Source organism: Alosa alosa, chromosome 24 (genome assembly GCF_017589495.1).
Source record: "Alosa alosa isolate M-15738 ecotype Scorff River chromosome 24, AALO_Geno_1.1, whole genome shotgun sequence".
Taxonomy (NCBI): domain Eukaryota; kingdom Metazoa; phylum Chordata; class Actinopteri; order Clupeiformes; family Clupeidae; genus Alosa; species Alosa alosa.
The window spans coordinates 9,814,170-9,832,215 of record NC_063212.1 but is presented as its reverse complement, the minus strand read 5'-3'; the positions used below and the strand labels follow the sequence as shown (position 1 = coordinate 9,832,215).

At 44.6% G+C, this 18,046-nt stretch overlaps 1 protein-coding gene across 2 annotated transcripts in view; it reads right to left on the bottom strand.

The window, feature by feature from the left end:
• acox3 (acyl-CoA oxidase 3, pristanoyl) overlaps positions 1 to 17,260 on the bottom strand; it is a 22,676-nt gene extending 5,416 nt beyond the window's left edge. The window contains exons 1-14 of one of the 2 annotated variants that reach the window (XM_048236595.1): positions 17,066 to 17,260; positions 16,097 to 16,330; positions 15,806 to 15,880; positions 14,865 to 14,954; positions 12,224 to 12,367; positions 11,558 to 11,646; positions 10,693 to 10,789; positions 9,171 to 9,353; positions 8,340 to 8,462; positions 7,882 to 8,002; positions 6,829 to 6,951; positions 5,881 to 5,975; positions 4,493 to 4,511; positions 1,403 to 1,518 (exon numbers count right to left, since the gene is read on the bottom strand). In XM_048236595.1, coding sequence (XP_048092552.1) covers positions 1,403 to 1,518; positions 4,493 to 4,511; positions 5,881 to 5,975; positions 6,829 to 6,951; positions 7,882 to 8,002; positions 8,340 to 8,462; positions 9,171 to 9,353; positions 10,693 to 10,789; positions 11,558 to 11,646; positions 12,224 to 12,367; positions 14,865 to 14,954; positions 15,806 to 15,880; positions 16,097 to 16,330; positions 17,066 to 17,233 — 1,677 coding nt within the window. In that variant the 5' untranslated portion in view covers positions 17,234 to 17,260. Of the gene's footprint in view, positions 1 to 1,402; positions 1,519 to 4,492; positions 4,512 to 5,861; positions 5,976 to 6,828; positions 6,952 to 7,881; positions 8,003 to 8,339; positions 8,463 to 9,170; positions 9,354 to 10,692; positions 10,790 to 11,557; positions 11,647 to 12,223; positions 12,368 to 14,864; positions 14,955 to 15,805; positions 15,881 to 16,096; positions 16,331 to 17,065 lie in introns of both variants that reach the window. The other variant, XM_048236594.1, reaches the window with a different exon arrangement.
• Positions 17,261 to 18,046: the final 786 nt, after the last annotated feature.

Below are 18,046 nucleotides of genomic sequence, written 5' to 3'. Positions count from 1 at the left end.
GTGTGTGTATGAGTATGTGTGCAGTCATCTAAAATTATTTTGTGTTTGTCTCTGTCTAACGCAGAATGTGTGTGAGGACATGAGTTTGTATGACGTGTGTGTGTGTGTGTGTGTGTGTGTGTCATGTGAGTGGGTTGTCTACAGTTTAGTTGATTCACGCCTGTTTTCTGTTTGTCTGCATGTCATAACAACGCTTAACGTCTGTTTAACGTCTGTCTATTTGAACGTTGGTGTGTGTGTGTGTGTGTGTGTGTGTGTATGTGTGTGTATATGTCTGCACCCACTCTTGTCTCTAATGAGGTTACATCATGTGTGTTTTGGACCGGTCCCATTTAAAACCCCATCCTCAGGGCTGCATTCCAGAAGGTTCTTTTACAATCACGGGACTGGCGTCATGCAAGGGGCCGCGCCGGCCTTCACGTGTGCGTCTGCACACACATGACCTCATGCATGTCACATGGAGACACGCGCTGCGGCTTAGCTGTCGCTCTGCGTTTGCTTTGAGAGAGTTCAGGCCCTCGATTACAAGCACTAGTCTCCCTCACACACACACACATACTTCAGATATACAAACAATACTTCTGTTATGTGAAAATATGCCAGTTTGAGGCATAAGGCACTCAAGTTTAATGAAAAGGTCTAAAAAGTATAGCCATGACAGAAGACAGGAGAGATGATTCCTGGTATTGGTGTGTGTGTGTGTGTGTGTGTGTGTGTGTGTGTATGTGTGTGTGTGTGTGTGTGTGTGTGTGTGTGTGTGTGCCTGTCTGCCCACATGTCTGTAGGGTTATATTGCTGTTTTGATGTTTGTATGGGTGTGAGTGGTGGGTTGAGTTTTATATGTGTGACATCACTTGTTATGACTTTTGAGGTTTGTGCATTTATACGTATGGTTATTTGTGTATGTCTGCGTATGTATGTGTGTGTGTGTGTGTGTGTGTGTGAGTGAGTGTGTGTACATTACATACATCTGCATGTGATTTTGACTGAAATGATGGAATGAGTATTTGAGTGATTTCATATAAAATTGAGCATGTATTTGTGTGTGTTTTGTGTGTGTGTGTGTGTGTCTGTGTGTGTGTGTGTCCATGTCCTTGAGTAGGGTTTGTATGTGTGTGTCTGTATGTGTGTTTGTTGTGTCTTTGAGTGGTGTTTGTATGTTTGTATGTGTGTGTGTGTGTATGTGTGTACACATTACATACACCTGCATGTGACTCTGACAGAAAGGATGGTATTTGGAATGAGTATTTGAGTGATTTCATATAAACTTGAGCATGTATTTGTGTGTGTGTGTGTGTGTGAGTGTGTGTGTCCTTGAGTAGGGTTTGAATGTGTGAGTTTGTTGTGTCTTTGAGTCGTGTTTGTGTGTGTGTGTGTGTGTGTGTGTGTGCCTGCACCTTACCTGGCTGTTGTTCCTGGCCTCAAAGTCCCCCATGGCTTTAGTCTTCTCCAGAGCCAGTTTCTCCTCACTTTGCTTCAGTAGGAAACACACCAGCCACTTATAGGCTGCCAGCGGCACTGAGAAGTAAACACAAACACCACCACCATAAACAACAACAAACAAACAAACAAACAAACAAACAAACAACAGAGCCACCAATAACATATTTTACACTCAAACCACCAACACCATATTTTACACTCACACCACCAATAACATATTTTACACCCCACCAACATAAACAACCGAAGAAACTAAAGTCTGTTATCTCAGATGATGACTTGCCCACAAACACATTACTGCGGTCAGGGTTTCCTCCACCCTATTCTTTGATGTTGGGGCTACTCATGGTGAGCACATAGCGCCATAACACTGCACAACACCAGCAGTCTGTCATCCCTCCTCAGCACTCCACTGCTGGAGCAGATCTCATAATCTCACTGAATCTCTCGTGGCTCACTTGGCCTGGCAGGACCGTGTGCTGACCAGTGTGTGAGATCACCACTGTCCATCTCTAACACACACACACACACACACACAAGCACACAAGCACACTTGCTACAAAAAAACACACCCAAACACACCCCCACCTCTCCCCGTTGCTGTGGCAACCTTCCCTCGTCAGAACGCAGGACACTCGATCCGTTTGCACCTGCAAGTGTGTGTGTGTGTGTGTGTGTATTTGTGTGTGTGTGTGTGTGTGTGTGTGTGTGTGTGTGTGAGAGAAAGTGAGTGTTGATCCCCACTGACATCACCCTCGCTAAGGTCACAGCTGGCTGTGGCCATGAATTACTGAACGGTAAGTCACATCTGGTGACCGTGACTGCCTCTGAGTCTACTGGCCTTTTGTGCAATTAATTTATTTACGGCAGATGACAAGAGTAGAGTTACCGGAAAGTACCTAACAGGCACCAATAGGTCACCTCCCCGAACAGGCACACACATATGAGACGCATCAGGCTGTTTCTGAATCGGACACCTATTGCAGCCAACGTGTGGGGGACTGGTCAGTGTGTGGGGGACTGGTCAGTGTGAGGAGGACTGGTCAGTGTGTGGGGGACTGGTCAGTGTGTGGGGGACTAGTCAGTGTTAGGAGGACTGGTCAGTGTGTGGGGGACTGGTCAGTGTGTGGAGGACTGGTCAGTGTGTGGAGGACTGGTCAGTGTGTGTGGGGGACTAGTCAGTGGGTGTGGGGGACTGGTCAGTGTGTGTGGGGGACTGGTCAGTGTGTGGGGGACTGTTCTGGTGTGAGGCTGACATGCTCATTAAGGGTTTAACAACACCTGAGCACTCCACATGCTTGTGCTCCAATCCCCCACAGGCAGATCGGAGAAAACACTTCATCTGCTGCCATTTTGTGGCGTCAGCCAAAAACCCTGTCAGCCCTCCGTGTGTGTGTGTGTGTGTGTGTGTGTGTGTGTGTGTAAGCTCTCTCTGCTGCATGTGTGCATGTGGCTTAGAGGCTGTTTATGGCGTGTGACGACATATCACTTCTGTCCGAGGAGGAGTGGTAGTGGTGTGTGTGTGTGTGTGTGTGTGTAGAAGTGTTGGTGGGATTCAAACGGACTCAACCCTTTGCCTCGGAGGCCCGTTCTGGTCTGGTTTGTGGGTTTCTGCCCGGCGGAGCTGCCTGCCTTCATAAGTCTGTCAGAGCGCGGGATATGAGGCGAGAGAGGTGCGAAAATGAGTTGTGGGACTCGGGTTCAGAGACGCAGGGCGTCTGACCAAAGGGTTTTTGGGAGAAGATGGCGGGGCTATATATTTTTTTTTACAGAAACTGTAACACACATAGACACGTTCAAAAAGATTGTTTAAACATAATAAACATGATAAACAGTCCTATGAATACTCACACACACACATACCCGACAGATGTTAACCTTTGACACACACACACTCACACACACACACGTGAGCAGAGGGTGACAAAGCGTGACACGCGCAATCTATTTTGCCAGCACCCTATACCGTCCAATTACACGCCGGCGGCTCTGACCCCTGTCGCTAGGTAACAGCAGCCAGGTCGGTCGCCCAGCTGTCGAGCGGCGGGCGGTCCTGCAAGGGGGACAGATGTGGAGCACATGTGTCAGGAACGCTGCCAGAATATACATCGTGCTCTCACACTCGGGAATCCTCTCACTCAGCACAACACACACACACACACACACACACACACACACACACACACACACACACAGAACGACCAAAACATACTACCTCAGAGGGCTTATGTCGTGCCTGCACTGCAATAACAAAAGCTACTTTCCTCTACATTTTCACTTGCTCTCTTTTGCACTTTATTAAATTAGCTGCAAATCCTAGGAAATCTGATAGGTACAATTAGAACACAATTCACTTGTGAGCGACCAGGCGGTTCTGTGCAAATGTGTTTGTGTGTGTTTACGTATGCACAGGAACATACCAGTAAATGTGTACATGCTGAAGGAGGAAAGTTGAAGAACTCTTTGCAAGTGTGTGTGTGTGTGTGTGTGTGTGTGTGTGTGTGCAGTCTGTGCGTTGTGTAAACCTCCCTCTCGACGCCTTAAAACTCGTGCTAGTGGGAGAGTTAGCGGTCTGGACCGAAGTCCTTTTAGGCAAGTACCTCCACTAGCAGCGCATTTCGGGCACTTATCGGGCATCTATTTCAGGCAGAACTGCACGTGCGCAAGGCTTCACGACACCAACCTCGCTCCAGTTGCGAGACCACAACACATTATTGGCACAATGTATTCACAACATACCACATCATTGGCACGATGTATTCACATGTCAACTTTTGGTGGCAGAAGGGGCGGAATATGTGTAGACGACTGCCATGTTTGCGTTACGAACTAACCCCATATATTTCTATGAGAGATTCTTTTAATGCTGTGTCTCCTCATTAGAAAGTCTCTGTCTGGGCTTGTTAGCTCGATTGCTGGTGCGCTCTACTCCCGATCCAAGGTGTTGTGTGTGTGCGGGTTCAAGTCCAGGTGACTGCAGGGCTGAGCCAGTTGGCCAACACAATGCAGATTACACGTGTGTGTGTGTGTGTGTGTGTGCAATCCTTACCTGCTGAGTCCAAGCATTCCTCCATGGAGCCTGCGGTGAAGTGGCTCTGCAGGATGGAGCTAAACACACACACACACACACACACACACACACACACACACACACACACACACACACACACACACACACACACACACACACACACACACACACACACACACACACACACACACACACACACACACACACACACACACACACACACACACACACACACACACACACACACACACACACACACACACACACACACACACACACACACACACACACACACACACACACACACACACACACACACACACACACACACACACACACACACACACACACACACACACACACACACACACACACACACACACACACACACACACACACACACACACACACACACACACACACACACACACACACACACACACACACACACACACACACACACACACACACACACACACACACACACACACACACACACACACACACACACACACACACACACACACACACACACACACACACACACACACACACACACACACACACACACACACACACACACACACACACACACACACACACACACACACACACACACACACACACACACACACACACACACACACACACACACACACACACACACACACACACACACACACACACACACACACACACACACACACACACACACACACACACACACACACACACACACACACACACACACACACACACACACACACACACACACACACACACACACACACACACACACACACACACACACACACACACACACACACACACACACACACACACACACACACACACACACACACACACACACACACACACACACACACACACACACACACACACACACACACACACACACACACACACACACACACACACACACACACACACACACACACACACACACACACACACACACACACAGAACGACCAAAACATACTACCTCAGAGGGCTTATGTCGTGCCTGCACTGCAATAACAAAAGCTACTTTCCTCTACATTTTCACTTGCTCTCTTTTGCACTTTATTAAATTAGCTGCAAATCCTAGGAAATCTGATAGGTACAATTAGAACACAATTCACTTGTGAGCGACCAGGCGGTTCTGTGCAAATGTGTTTGTGTGTGTTTACGTATGCACAGGAACATACCAGTAAATGTGTACATGCTGAAGGAGGAAAGTTGAAGAACTCTTTGCAAGTGTGTGTGTGTGTGTGTGTGTGTGTGTGTGTGTGTGTGTGTGTGTGTGTGTGTGTGTGTGTGTGTGTGTGTGTGTGTGTGTGTGTGTGTGTGTGTGTGTGTGTGTGTGTGTGTGTGTGCAATCCTTACCTGCTGAGTCCAAGCATTCCTCCATGGAGCCTGCGGTGAAGTGGCTCTGCAGGATGGAGCTAAAGTCCTCCAGGAAGTTCACCGACTCCAGCGGAGACTCAATAGGGCCTTGGCCTACAAACGGAGAGAATAAGAGAGAGAGAGAGGGAGAGGGAGAGAGAAGGAGAGATAGATAGACAGATAAGACCCCATTCACCTTCATCTCCCATTGACTCATTGACTCATCTACAGTGCATTTGGCCCCAGGTGATGTCTAAAGAAGAGAGCCTGTATTGTGTGTTAGTTGTGCTGGAGCCAGAGGAATGCAGCCCCATGGCCCTGGGTGTTTCTCCTGCTCACTGACTCATCCCTCAGCGCCATGACGACCAACTCCCTCCCATTAGTCATGCAATTGTGTCAAGCTGATTGATGAAGAGGCTGAGAGAGGATGGTACAATCAGGCCAAGTGTTACACTGTGGGTTCTCAAAACACCTGCACCTGGGCGCACATTTGCTGATCAGTGATAAAGACTGTCGGACGTTGTTTTGTCATGCTGTGTGTGTGTGTGTGTGTGTGTGTGTGTGTGTGCGTGCGTGTGAGTGTGTGTGAGTGAGAGTGAATGTGATTGTGAGAAAGTGAGAATGAGAGTAAGTGACAGATTGAGTAAAAATGTGAGTGAGTGAGTGAGTGAGTATGTTTTCTCCCAAACAGATATCGTATCTGTTTGTATTATTCTGTTAAAATATGTTTGCTTTGGCAACACTGCTTCACTGAATATGAGTATGAGTGAATGAGAGAGTTTAAGTTAGTGTGTGAGTGAGTGAGTGAGTGAGTGAGAGAGAGTCAGTATGATATATGTGAGTGAGTGAGTGAGTGAGTGAATGTCAGTGTGTGAGTGAGTGAGTGAGTGAGTGAGTGTCAGTGTGTGAGTGAGTGAATGTCTGTGAGTGAGTGAGTGAATGAGTGAGTGAGTGAGTGAGGTCTGACCTCTCTGCTTGTGGTGCAGCCAGCTGAGCAGGTAGTTGCTGGTCTGCTGCAGAAGCACGTTGTTGTCGCCCTCGTACGTGCAGTTGGGGTCATTGTTGTCGCGGATCTCGCCGAGGCGATTCACTGCAGAGGAAGGCATTGCAACATCGTCACGCAGATTCCAAACAAATGAGATGTGATGCGATGTGATGAGATGTGTGTCAGACATTTTCTGAGACTGAGTAAAGTGCTCTAGAGCATCGCAACAAAAAGCTGTCACAGTGACCAGTGGTTCCCAAGGGATGGGGTGGGAATGCAGTGTTTCAGCAAGGAGGTATTGTACAGGGTGATATATCAGAACAACAGACATAAATATACAACTACAAGTCAACTATAGCATAGTAACCTATAAGTAACCTACTTAGTGACGAGTTTTTAAGCCTACTCTGATCTGACATATGTTGCGGGCCTACTGTTTAGCCTGGATGTGAGGACAGAAACAGAAACGCTAGCCTAATTGTTACAATGTACATGTGCCTAACATCAACATGGCATGAACTAATCATCATAAACATGTTTAAATGTTTTCAACCAGCACTCAGACCAAATGAAATTCACATGTTTAACTGATAAACTGTTTGCGCTAAACTGATTGATGAAATTAAACTGTAAATATTTGTCTGAAAAAATGAATTACTAAATGTAATTGTTGAAACTGTTTACTAAACGTTATGCAACAGCTGATCTGTTTTTCTATTTAACGTTAAATGGTGCATTTATTTTAAAATATCAACCTACTGTGAGCCACTGCATTAGATAGAGAGGAGAGAGAGAGAAGTGTGAGAGAGAACAAAAAGAAAGAAGTGAGTGAGAGAGATAAAGAATGAGAGAGAGAGAAAAACAGAGATAGAGAGAGAAATAAAGAATGAGAGAGAGAGAGAGAAATAAAGAATGAGAGAGAAAGAGATAGAGAGAGAGAGAAATAAAGAATGAGAGAGAGAGAGAGAAAAGAGATAGATAGAGAGAGAGAGAGAGAGAGCGCATCTATAGGAGAGATGACTGAGAGGGTCTCACTAGCGAGGTAGCCGTGTCCACCACAGGCCTCCCTGCACTCCTGAATGCCTCTCTGGGCCGTCCAGGAGCCCAGGGGCTTACTGGAGCACGACAGGGCGTGGATCTCTCTCCCCAGCTCGGCCTGCAGGGGTACAACACACATACATACACACACACACACACACACACACACACACACACACACACACACACACACAGAGAGAGATACACAAAAAGAGACAGAGAGACACGTGATGGAGTGGTCTCATGTTAGGATACACATAAACATAAATAAACACAGACAAACAATGGAAAACCACATGACGCTCTTAAGCTTTAACTTGGTAACAAATATTTTAGCCTTTAAAACTGAAGACAGCTGTTTCTCTGCCTCTTCTTACTAGTGTATTATATTTTCCCTCTTCTCTTCTCCATACACACACACACGGACACATACACACACACACACACACACAAACCTGTCTGTCGCTCTTGTCCCCCATCATGAGGCCGATCTGGAGCTCCACAAAGTTCATGAAGAAGGTCTTGGAGAAGTGCTCCAGAGCATACACCGCTGCCAGGTAGGGGATGAGCCGCCATTGCTGCAACCAAACAAGCACCGGCCAGTAAACAACTACAGCAAACACACAACTGAACGACTGTCAACACATCACTCGCATGCTCAACACACAAATGAACGACTGTCAACATATTACTCACATGCTCAACACACACAAATGAACGACTGTCAACACATTAGCTACTCACATGCTCAACACACACAAATGAACGACTGTCAACACATCACTCACATGCTCAACTGACAACTGACATCAAATGAACTCTCAACAACCACACAACCGCATAACCACATGCATATTAAATCGCACTTCAACCAAAACCTCAACTTTGAGAATAACTCCATCACACTCTTGTTTATGTTACAAAGCATCAACACATGAAATGGTAGTGTACCCTGCATTGCTTGGGGAGGAAACACAATAAATGGGAATGGAAATTTTTCTGTCTGTCTGCCGTAGCAGAGTAGAGTGAGATTTTCAGCTTTTGCAAAATATTTCTTTTATTTTATACGTGGCAGATATCTGAGAATGCGTTGACATCATTATAAGAAGCGGACTGCAATCTGAACATGTTACTGTGTCAGCATGAAGTATTCAGTGTTGGCATGTGGTGGGTCTGTAGATGTGTTGGGATCGGTTCTGTGGTGTGGTACAGGTTCTGTGGTGTGATACCGGTTCTGCGGTGTGGTACCGGTTCTGTGGTGTGGCAGGGGTTCTGTGGTGTGGTACCTGCAACTGGTACTCCAGCACGGGGATCTCCTCGTCGTCTTTGGGTCCAAACTGGCGGCGGGTGGCGGAGAAGCGGATGGCAATGGTCGTGGCCAGCTTCAGGTTGACCACCGCCATCCTGGAGATGGACACGCGCCCCCCAGACAGGGCACCCAGAGACGCTCCGAACCTCTTATTGGGGTCCTGATGGAGGGACAGAGAGGAGGGGGGAGAGGGGTAGAGAGAGAGATGATGATGATGATGATGATGATGATGATGATGATGATGATGAAAATACAGAGTGAGAGAGAGAGAGATAGAGAGATGGAGAGAGAGGTAGAGAAGAGAGGAAAAGGACTAAGTGAGACACAAAAGACCAAGTGTGACAGGACAGAGAATAGAGAGCGGAAACAGAGTGTGTGAACATAACACAGAAAGAGAGAAAGAGAGCATGACAATAAACATTCAACACAAGAAAAACAGACGAAGAGAGAGAAGACAGACAGAAAAAAGAAATATGCAACAGGATTGAAGGACACAGAGGGCAACAGAGAAAGAGAGAGAGACAGAGAGAAAAGAAAAGGGGGAGAGAGAGAGAGAGAGAGAGAGAGAGAGAGAGAGAGAGAGAGAGAAAGGAGAAAGAGAGAGATTATGAGAAAAGCCTGGTTCTGCTCCAGTGGCCTCTCCAAACAAATGAAAGGCAGTGGAGGACACATCCGGACGGGTTAATTGGGTTTGGGCCTCTCTGCGCTGTTTGTTTTCACAGACGCCCTCCTTGCGGGTTTTCCGTCAGTCAAGACAGCCTGCAAAAAACGGGCCGTTTGTTTGGTCTGAAAACAGCGAGAATCTTCCCCCTCCAGCTCCAGCACGGTGGTTGGAACAACAGAGCCGTTCCCCTCAGCCTATTCTCTCAGCTCTCCCACCTAAGGGTGCCATCCTGCCTACCCTCCAGAAATGCGTGTTGTTTAGTCCAAGCTGTTGCTATTTGAAAAACCTGTAGTGTGGCGTGTGGCCTACACATATACAACTTCATGATGGTAACATAGAATCCAAGAATGGTCGCTGCTACTAATACTGTCTTGCTACGAATAATCACACTTAGTTTGTGTAGATGTATGGCCTTTGTGTAGATGTATGGTCTTATTGTTATGCCTTATTAGCTAACCTTTTCTTTGTTCAGCACTTTGGCTCAACCCCTGTTGTTTTTAAATGTGCTATATAAATAAATGACTTGACTTGACATACGTGGACAAAACTGACAAAAGCCATGAGACAAGTCTTCAACTTGAGCCTACAGATGACGGGGAACAAAAGCCATCGCGGCAGCATACTGAATCTGAATCTAAATCTGACTATTTAAGGTCGCTATAAGCTGCCTGTGTATTCGTAGGAATTAATGAATAAGTACCCCACTGTATCTGTTTTGGTATAGAATGTGAGAGGTCACCAGTGGACTGTTTAGATGCCCTATATTTTCTATCGGTGCAGTTTGACGTGGGAATGACCCGGTGAGTGAGTGCTTGTTGGGGGACCGTCAGCTGACCTTAAATGGTGTGACGTACTTCCCCTCCGGGGTCACGTCGCCCGTCTTGTTCAGCAGATTCTCCCGCGGGATCCGCACATTATGGAACATGGCAAACCTACACACACACACACACACACACACACACACACACACACACAACCAGAGACACAGACACACAGACACACACACACACACACACACAGGGATGAAACATAAGCCCTCAGGCATAAACAATAAACAACAACTTCACAACAAAAAAGTAGATGTTAAATGGATTGCTCCAAAGATATCCAACAATTGCTTTCTAATTTCTGTTACACTGGCAAACTGCTTTCTGTACACGTAAATAACGTCATATCCACATTCTAAAAAATGTTACAGATTATTCAGAGTAAGGAATTACAGGCATTTTATCAGTCTGGGTGATTCCTAAGAGTTAAACCCATCACTCTGGTGTTGCCAAACCTTCTTTGTCTAGCAGTCAGTGAGTGAAAATGTCTTTACAATGACTACCATCTGCTGGAAACATGGGCTAACTACACAGTCAGTGCAATTAGCTTGTGTAAGGTATAGCATAGAAGATTAAGTTAAACATGAAAATAAGTTTCATTTTAAAAAGTAAATGTTTGGGGTAACAGACCACTTGGAAAAGATACATGATACACAAATCATATGTGTGTGTGTGTATGTGCATGTGTGTATATATATGTATATATATATGTGTGTATATATATGTATATATATATATGTATATATATATATATATATATATATATATATATATATATATATATATATATATATATATATATATATATATATATATATATATATATGTATATGTGTGTGTGTGTACATGTGTATGTTTAATCAGTGTACTCACCCATTGTCCAGGCCATTCTGGCCAAGCTTCTTGCCCATGTCTCCTACAGTGACCCCAGGCATGGACAACAGGGTCTTAGGGTCTCTCACCTGTAAGTAGTCACATCAGAACAAGGCAGTGGTGTAGTCTAGTTAGCTGTAGTGGATATACTGTGATGTAGTAGTTAGCTGTAGTGGGTATACTGTGACCAACCCCAAATGTTAATACCTATACTTGTCTATTTTAACTGGGTATACTGAGATGGTGATGCTTTTTAAGTGGGTATATTGTGTAGTCCTGCGTATAACGTAGACTACACCACCAGGACAAGGGATATTTACAGATCTGTTTCAGAGGAAGTCAATATGCCACTTAATGACCTCCTCACTGAGGGTATTTGTTGAGGGAATTTGTTGATCTATCCATCCATCCATATAGTAATGATGATGATGGTATGGCAGCACATTTAATGAGCTGTCTATATTAGAGTCTTATCAAAATGTGATCTGAACTCAACTCAAAAGAATCTGCAGCCAATCCCACATCTTATGAAATCACCTCAGGGGTGTACTGTGCAGACATGCCTGTAGACTTGTAGCCCAATACCAAACTGGCAGACCCCTCTCTGTGCTAATTCACCAAATTGAGACTGGTGCGCTTGGTGGACACAAGAATAACAAGCTGTACCTGGACGACAAACGAGTGCAGGCCGTGGCAGACCCCGTCTGGCGTGTGCAGCTGGGCGAAGACCACGGCGTGGGTCGCCGTCTTGCCCAGGTTCCCCACCCAGAACTTGGCCGCCTCGAAGTCTGGACTGTGGATGACAAACTCCTGCAGGAGGAGAGGACAGAAACAGACTTGCTCACTCTTCTCCACCGTCTTAAAAGAAACCATTTCTTTCGTTAAGAGTTATAGGATCAGAAGACCTTCGTCTGTCACTGTAAGGTATTTCGCGCATTTGGCAAAAGCCCCAGACAGCAGCGCATGGTAATCGGGATTTGTTATTTGTAAAAGTTATTTGCTATGTTCTGCTTCCAGTATGTAGAATTTTATATGATTATTATTATTATTTATATGTATTATTATTTAGATTATTTATATGTTTATGACATTAATATTTTTATGTAGATGGTAGTGTTGACTAACCCCCCCCCCCCAACGATATCATCGTCCATCGCAATGTTTTACTGTACACACCGTCAAATGCCAATTAAGGGGACATCGCCCAACCCTAGTCCCTATCTGGACACAGAGATGTGTTAAAAACAATGCAAGTTGTGTTGTTTTCAACACATTCATTTTAAGAGTGCAGGAGGGACAGACTGTACCAAATCAAACCAACACAATAGGACAAGGACACACACATGGTTTTTATAAATGCTGCTTTGTTGTCAGTCACTTACTGTAAAGAGAATTTTATATATCTATAAATGTATATAATTGTATAAATGTATATAATGTTAAATGCCAATATGATATTTGATTACCTAATACAATGCCTATTTCAACCAAGGTGTTACATATGACAAAAAACAGCACCTGTTTTTAACATTCTTACATATAGTTTACATGCAAAAATTACATTCCTTTGCATGATATTTCCATCATAATTTGTCTGAAGCTTTTGGCTGCATACTGCAAATTTCATGCAAGTGTCACGTATGAAAAACTGAGAGAAGCTGAGGGATTATGAAGCTGCAGAGATGTCATGACCTGCCCAGTGCCACACAGCTCTTATCTCCGCAGGTGAATATCTCTGACTCGACTTATGCACCTGACCTTGACTCTGCTACCCAGTCAGCTCATGTGCGCCTGCAGTCATCCAGACAGCCGTACGTGACGCTCTGCAGCCGAGGCCACCAGCACTCTACAGCAGAGGTCCCCAACCTTTCATGTACCATGGACCGGTGTGATTCCCAGTTATCGGCTCCAGTTATGTATGAACAGTGAAGGTAACAAACTCTTAAAAATGTGAAAAACGTGAACTTTTTGACTTTTTGTGAAAAATTTAACAATAGGCCTATCAACTATGAAAAGTTAACAACTTGAAGCTACATCTATCAAGTGTGAACATGCTTAACAAAATATGGGAACAAAACATGGGAACTAAACGTGCATTACGAATATAATCAGTGGGAGCCCTGTGCTTGTTTCCCCTGCAACAAGAAGGTTCCATCTGGGGTGATGGAAGACAGTGACACCCTCAGTGTGTTTGAAATGTCCAGTCGATTGCCAATTTGATCTTAGTTGCAGTCATTGCAGAAAACCCGCCTCGCATAGATACGTGGTGGAAAATGGTAGCAACGTTTTCATCGGCTTTACGGCTCTCGGGATATTCTGCTTTGGTTTTGATCCAAAACCCGCCAGAGAGGTTTCCTCATACACACTCTTAAGACCACCGTCATTTGCAATTTCGATCAACTGCTCCTCCTCCCGCGCTGACAAGTTAGGACTATTCTGGATATTGACAAATGGATTATGGACCCACTCATTGGTTTGCCGTGGATCTTTGGAGGATGGGAAGCCTAACGCCAAACTCATTTGAAAGTGCAACAAGGTGATCGCACCAGCTGCGAGAGAAAGGGCCCTGCCTCAGTCTCTCCCAAAACCCCCACTACTGTTTGGAACATATCAAATACACCCCACTCCCATTCGTCCCCACAAATCAAGCTTGGCTTTAAATACAGTGACTTTATCTGCCAGTTTAAAGACAGTCGTCATTCTCCCCTGGAGTGACAGGTTGAGGTCATTAAGCAACCCGAATATGCCACACAGGTAAGCGAGTTTTGACACCCAATCCTCATCACTAAAATGTGCAGCTAACGGTGACTTTTTTTTCTGTAAGAAATCTCTGCAGCGGCTCTCGCAACTCAAACACTCTGGCCAGTGCTAAAGATGCTTGTTTTTTGTTGCTCATTCTAGCAGTTTAGCTAACTTCGTGTGACACTACCGTTCGCCAAGAACTGATCAAGTGAAGTGAGCTGACCTGAGGCTGCGCAGCGCTGAAGGCAATATGTAAAGTGTTGAAGGCGGGACAGACAGACATAAGAAAATAGACCTTGCAAAATGCAAACATGCGTGCAATCAAACAACTGCATATAGGCCTATGCCATGTAAAAAAACGATATTATTATTGAATTAAATTTAGTTTAGTTTGCATGCATTTTTTTTTTTAAACTCATGTCGTAGGCTACGGCCCGGTTAGGAATGTCCCACGGCCCGGTACCGTGGTTGGGGACCGCTGCTCTACAGGGTCGGATGCCTCTGTGTGTGTGTGTGTGTGTGTGTGTGTGTGTGTGTGTGTGTGTGTGTGTTTCAAGGAAGGTACCTGTGTGCTTGGGTCATACTTGGCTGTTGTCCTCATGGCTCTGGTGTTGCTGCCATGGCTCAGTTCAGTCAATGCAAAACACCCAAAGGTCTGTAGGGCACAAACACACGCACACGACACACACACACACACACACAGAGGAAGACAGGTGGCTCAGAGAACAAGCAGAGGGACATTGAACTCTCTCACAGTTGGCAAGAACACAAAATTTACACACAGACAGAAGCACATCTATACTCATGTAACCACCAAAAATATACAGAAAAAGCAGACAGACTTTGAACATCTAAACTAAACATACCCAACAAATGTCAGCATTAACATAAGCAACTATGGTTGTAATTGTGGCAGTGGGGCGTTGTACACGGTAACGTTTCAAGGCCATAGCTTTGGGTAACCTTATATGGAATAGGCACCTTTGAGCTTCCTCTAGCTATGAGTTTTAATCTTGACATCACTCAAGGTCTATCCATAGCTGTGACGCAACCTGAGAACTTATGACAATTTCCTGATAGTATCAAGCAATCAGTTCTTCAGCACTCAAGAGGAGCAGGAAGATAAGAGAGAGTTTGTGTTATCTAGTGTAGGCATGTGGTGGGTGCTTGCCAGGACTGAAAGCAAATATCGAGCACACCGAGCACTGAACTACACTGAACCCAAGTAAGCACTGCAACAAACAAGTCTTAAATAAACTGAATCCAAACTTAAAAACCTACATTTTGATGAACCCCATATGAAAAGCATACAGTCCTATGGTATAGTAATGGTAAATAATAAATATATCCATACTAAGCTATAATAAATAAATCCATACTAAACTGCATTTCTCTGGAGTTTCAGCACAGTCACAAGAGTTATTAAATGACTAGTGGAAGAAATTGCACCCTGCTATTACTATGATAGAGTTAATATAATAGAGTTTCAGGTTTCAGGGAGCTCACCATCATGTTCTCAGTGCTCTGGACAAACTTCTCGTGCCGCTTGGATCCTGAGTTGCCCACTGTCGCGCCAAACATCTGGAAGGGACAAAATATGACTTTATAGGAGCATGTTGCTATACATCAATCTCCCAAACCCCCAAAATAAACATACAGATACAGATGTATCTTGCAACTGCAATCACGCAAACATGATGTGCTTAATAAGAACAAACTCCTGCACACAACACACACACACACACACACACACACACACACACACACACACACACACACACACACACACACACTTACGCCTTTGTTGAGGAAGAACTTGGCACCCATGGACCAATCGTACATGCCCAGGCAGTCGTTGAGCACAGTGGTCTTCCAGGGCGTCTGCATCATGTCATCTCGCGTCAGGAAGTCGTAGCGGAACAGCTGCTTGCAGCGGCGGAAGTTCAGCTCCCGCATGCGCTCCAGCGACACGTCCTCACCAGGCTGCCGGGCGAACAGCGGGTCGTTCTCCAGCGTCGTCCACACGTTCCGCTGAGGGACGGAGAGGAGAACAGAGGAACCTCACTGAGATGAAAGACTGCATACGGTTAATACCCCATATTATACTCTATGCTATTACTATCAAAAAGACTACTGCATCAACTTGAGGGACAATAAACTATACTAAACTTTACCTTTTCATTAAAAAAGTCTACTTAAAAAAGTTTTTCTATAAACAAATTATCAGTAGGTTAGTGACCTAGGCCTACATAAACTAGAGTTATGTGTTACAAAGTAGCCTAGTCAAGTAGTCAAGCTTGTGGCATTTTGGGAGGCAAATGACTTTTGCAAAGGCTGACCTAATGACACAGAACTGATGGATGTTCTTAACTATGTTGATTAACAGATTTGAATAACAGAGGTTTGCATTATGATATCTAACCAGCGCTGCAGGTCTAAAACTCTTGCAGTGTGTTTTGTCATATTAGACACAACGGTCTCCATTACGCTTGATTAAGCAGACTTCCAAGCAAGAAGATAGGCTATCCCACCAGACAAAATAAATCCTTTTAAAAGTTAATTTAAGTTTTGAAATTACACAAGTAAAACTATGTTACTGAAACATCTGAAATTACACTACACAATGTTGATGATGCATATAAACTATACATTTCATGCATGGGCGAAAGATACATTTCAAGATCAAATTCAGTAATTAAGACCTCATAACTTCAGAAATCAAACAACACTATATGCGCAGTCATTATACAGTAATAAGCGCATTACCTTGAATGCCAGGATCTCTTCACCATCGATGAACCTGGCCATATCTTTCCAGTTGAAGGAGGCCTTTCTCCTGTATATATCCAAGGGCCCATGGGGCAAATTTGGAATGTCGTCATCCTTATTACCATCAGTCAATATGAATTTATCCGAGTAGCTTGGCACACTCATCTTCTTCAAGGCACTTGATTATGGCTTCTATCTAAAATCAGAGGGGGGAAAACAGTTCAGAGTCTTCAGCATATAACGTGTTAAAAATATGTGGATTGACATTTTATTACCCCCACCCCTAGACGGTAGAAAGTCTTGAAAAAGGTTTAGGCTTTGGCTTTAACGTTGAAGCATCATTGATCAGTTAGGTCTATGGCTATGCTGTAGAGGCCTTATACTGTAAAAGCGTTTGGCAAATCAAAAATAATGGTCTCAGATCAGGCTAGATAACTAGTGCTGCAACTGCATTGAAACAGCTATGCTAAGATGCTGTTTTGTCCCATGAAAGGTGATCTCTACTCTAAATCTTAAACTAACATCAGACCCATTAACAGAGCCTACCTGACACTCGCATTATGGTCGTTGGCAAACCCACAGTAGTAAAGCAAAGTTCAAAAGCTGACGTGCTTGTCAGAGCTCTCATGAGATAGTTACATCACTGACAACGTTTGGTAATTGAGCTACCTTCTATGACAGGTTTGGTTAATTTTAGGGATTTGTTTTGTACCTTGAACCATGATGTTGTGCAACAGTTACCTAGCTTATATTACAACTATATATAACATTAGGTTTACTCAAACAGACTCTGCATGAAGTTGAGGAGTTTACAAAACGAACGGTCTGTCTGAGCTAGCTAGCCCCAGTTGAGCTGAGCTGCCTTTTCCCCTAATTTAATTCAGAGGTTACCCGAGATGTGTCATTACATTTAGTTCGCATGTACAAATAGACTGAAACTACCACTTTCCAAACTTCAAATGGGTTGTTGAAAACAAA